Source organism: Corticium candelabrum, chromosome 22, assembly GCF_963422355.1.
Source record: "Corticium candelabrum chromosome 22, ooCorCand1.1, whole genome shotgun sequence".
NCBI lineage: Eukaryota > Metazoa > Porifera > Homoscleromorpha > Homosclerophorida > Plakinidae > Corticium > Corticium candelabrum.
In genome coordinates this window covers 1,856,392-1,858,891 of record NC_085106.1, presented here as the reverse complement: position 1 = coordinate 1,858,891, position 2,500 = coordinate 1,856,392, and the positions used below count along the sequence as shown (strand labels likewise).

Sequence of the window (2,500 nt, the reverse complement as noted above, 5' to 3'; positions counted from 1 at the left end):
TTCCTGACCTTTTCTTTGTGGACAGCATGGGATTTCCCCACAGTGGTTCGTTCAGATGTTCTTTGTACGTCTTTGGCTGTTGAAAGTTCCTTCCTCCTTCAGCTATTCGCCAGTCATTGTATATTTGTCTGTAAAATGCTGATAGTTGCGTTAGAGCTCTGGCAGGTGGTTCATAGTCTGGCATACCAAAAACATTTAACTCCATTTTGTATATTCCAGAAAGCTTTGATAACCAATGTATCGCATAAGGTTTTATCATTGATGAACTCTGTGGATCTAGTATCTTTTTTAACCAACTACATCAAATAGCTGTCACTTTTGCCTCAATATGAGGAAAGGACAATCCTCCTGAGTCAATCGCACTGACACAGACTGATCGCTTGACCAGGGGTGCTGAATTTCTCCACAAATATTTCCAGATCATTTTCTCTAAATCCTTTTGGATGACTTTCGACATTGTCAATATTCTGGCGAGATACCACACTTTGGCTAATGCAAATTGTTTTACCACTACTGCTCTACCATGGTATGACAGTTGTCTTTGTGAGAACCTACTCAAGGTAGCTCGTACTTTGTCAAGCTGTAAATTCCAGTTTGCGTGAACCATTGGAGCATAGCTCTCCATAAACTCTATGCCAAGTATCTTTATTGATTTTGTTGTCCATTTGATGTCGAGTGGTGAATCTTGTCTGCTTTTCCATCCTGAAATCCACAACCCGTTTGTTTTATTCCGATTGAGTTTTGAACCACTGGCTACTTCAAATTTCTCTAACTCTTCATTTAGTGCTGTAAAACTGTCATTTGTGGTAATGAAGACAGTCACGTCGTCTGTGTATGCTGACACTTTGAAAAATTGGAAAGATTTGCTATGCAGTTCAGGCATGGGAGCTCCCTTGATTCTTTTGTTCTGTTGTATTGCTTGCAATAATGGTTCTAAACATAATACATACAATATCGGGAAAAGAGGACACCCTTGGCGCATACCCCTCGTCTGAGATATTCTTTGTGTTTGCCATCCATTCACTTGAATGTGGCTCCCTATTTCATTGTACAAAGTTTTTATCCAATGACGGAAATTGGGACCAAAATGAAAGGCTTCGAGTATAGTTTGTAAATATCCGTGATCCACTCTATCAAACGCCTTCTCTTGGTCTAGTGAGACTATTCCGAGAGAAATATTGTTCTGTTTACAGTATGTGATGACATCTCGTGTCACCATGCAGTTTGTGTGAATGCTTCTCTGTGGAATGGAGCATGTCTGCATCTCGTCGATCACTAGTCCCATTGCTCTCTTTAGTCTGTTTGCCAACAACTTTGACAAGATTTTATAATCTGTATTAAGCAGTGTAATTGTCTCCAGTTTTGTAAATGATTTCTCTGACCCTTCTGTATATCAATTTGATGTGTCCCATTGATTGTGTGTATGAAAGTTGTCCTTTCAAGTACACTTCGTTGATGACATCTAAGAAATCATCACCCAAAACATTCCAAAAGCGTTTATAGAACTCTACAGGAAGACCATCTGTTCCTGGAGCTTTACATGGTTTAAGTTGTTTCATTGCCTCCGTGAGCTCTGTCAGACAGACAGAAAAGACAGACAGACAGACAGGCTTGGTCCGAGTGTTTGAAACGCGTGTCTCTTCCCCATACCGTTGAGCCAAGAGACTGTTACAGCAGCTCTCAGTCCAGACCCGATATTGCTGTTTATAATGCAACCGACTTTAACGTTGAGCTCGACATTTCCTTAGCCCACCCATGGAGCACCGACATAATTTCAGTCGCAGCTACAACTGATGGATCTGCTGCTTCAAAAAGGGAGGGAAAGAAGAGAGAGAAGTACAGCAGAGAGACTCACACTAGTGGGGGTTCTCCATGCCTAATTCCACTGGTGTTTGAGCATTATGGCCGCTGGGGAAATGCAGGAGAAAAGTTTCTCCATCAAATCTCTCTGCGATCACGAGATGATGACGGCAAGGTGAACTCCAGTGAGTTCAAAACTTATTGGAGACGATTAATGTCCATTACTTTACAGCGGTGTAACAGTATGGTTTTGGCGAAGAAGATTGACAGAATAGTGTGTAGAAATGACTCCGTAGCTGGTTTTTACAGTTACCAGAGTGTACGTTAAGCTTTCATTTCATGACCCTAAGGGTCATTTTTCTTGGACTCATAGATAGTGATTTAGCGTTGACTGTAATGGCGTTGATGTTTACCAATAGATGTTTTTGACAGACAGACAGACAGACAGACAGACAGACAGACAGACAGACACACACACACACACACACACACACACACACACACAGAAAGACACAGACAGACCGATAGACAGACAGACAGACACACACACACGCGCGTGCACGCGCGAGCGCCTATAACAACCATCATTGCTGCACATACCTGCTCACAACCCGACACATCCAAATAGATGAGTTTCTGACATCCCTTCCCGGTCGTCAAGTAATGCAACCCCCGACTCGTAAACGAAGTGCAATATGCC

At 42.2% G+C, this 2,500-nt stretch overlaps 1 protein-coding gene across 1 annotated transcript in view; it reads right to left on the bottom strand.

Annotated features, from left to right (window-relative positions):
* The window catches only part of LOC134197134 (F-box and leucine-rich repeat protein 13-like), a 16,961-nt gene that overhangs the window by 7,526 nt on the left and 6,935 nt on the right, over positions 1 to 2,500 (bottom strand). The window contains exon 12 of the mRNA XM_062666400.1: positions 2,401 to 2,500. This exon is cut by the window's right edge and continues 30 nt beyond it. Within this exon, the coding sequence (XP_062522384.1) occupies positions 2,401 to 2,500 (100 nt within the window). The remainder of the gene's footprint in view (positions 1 to 2,400) is intronic.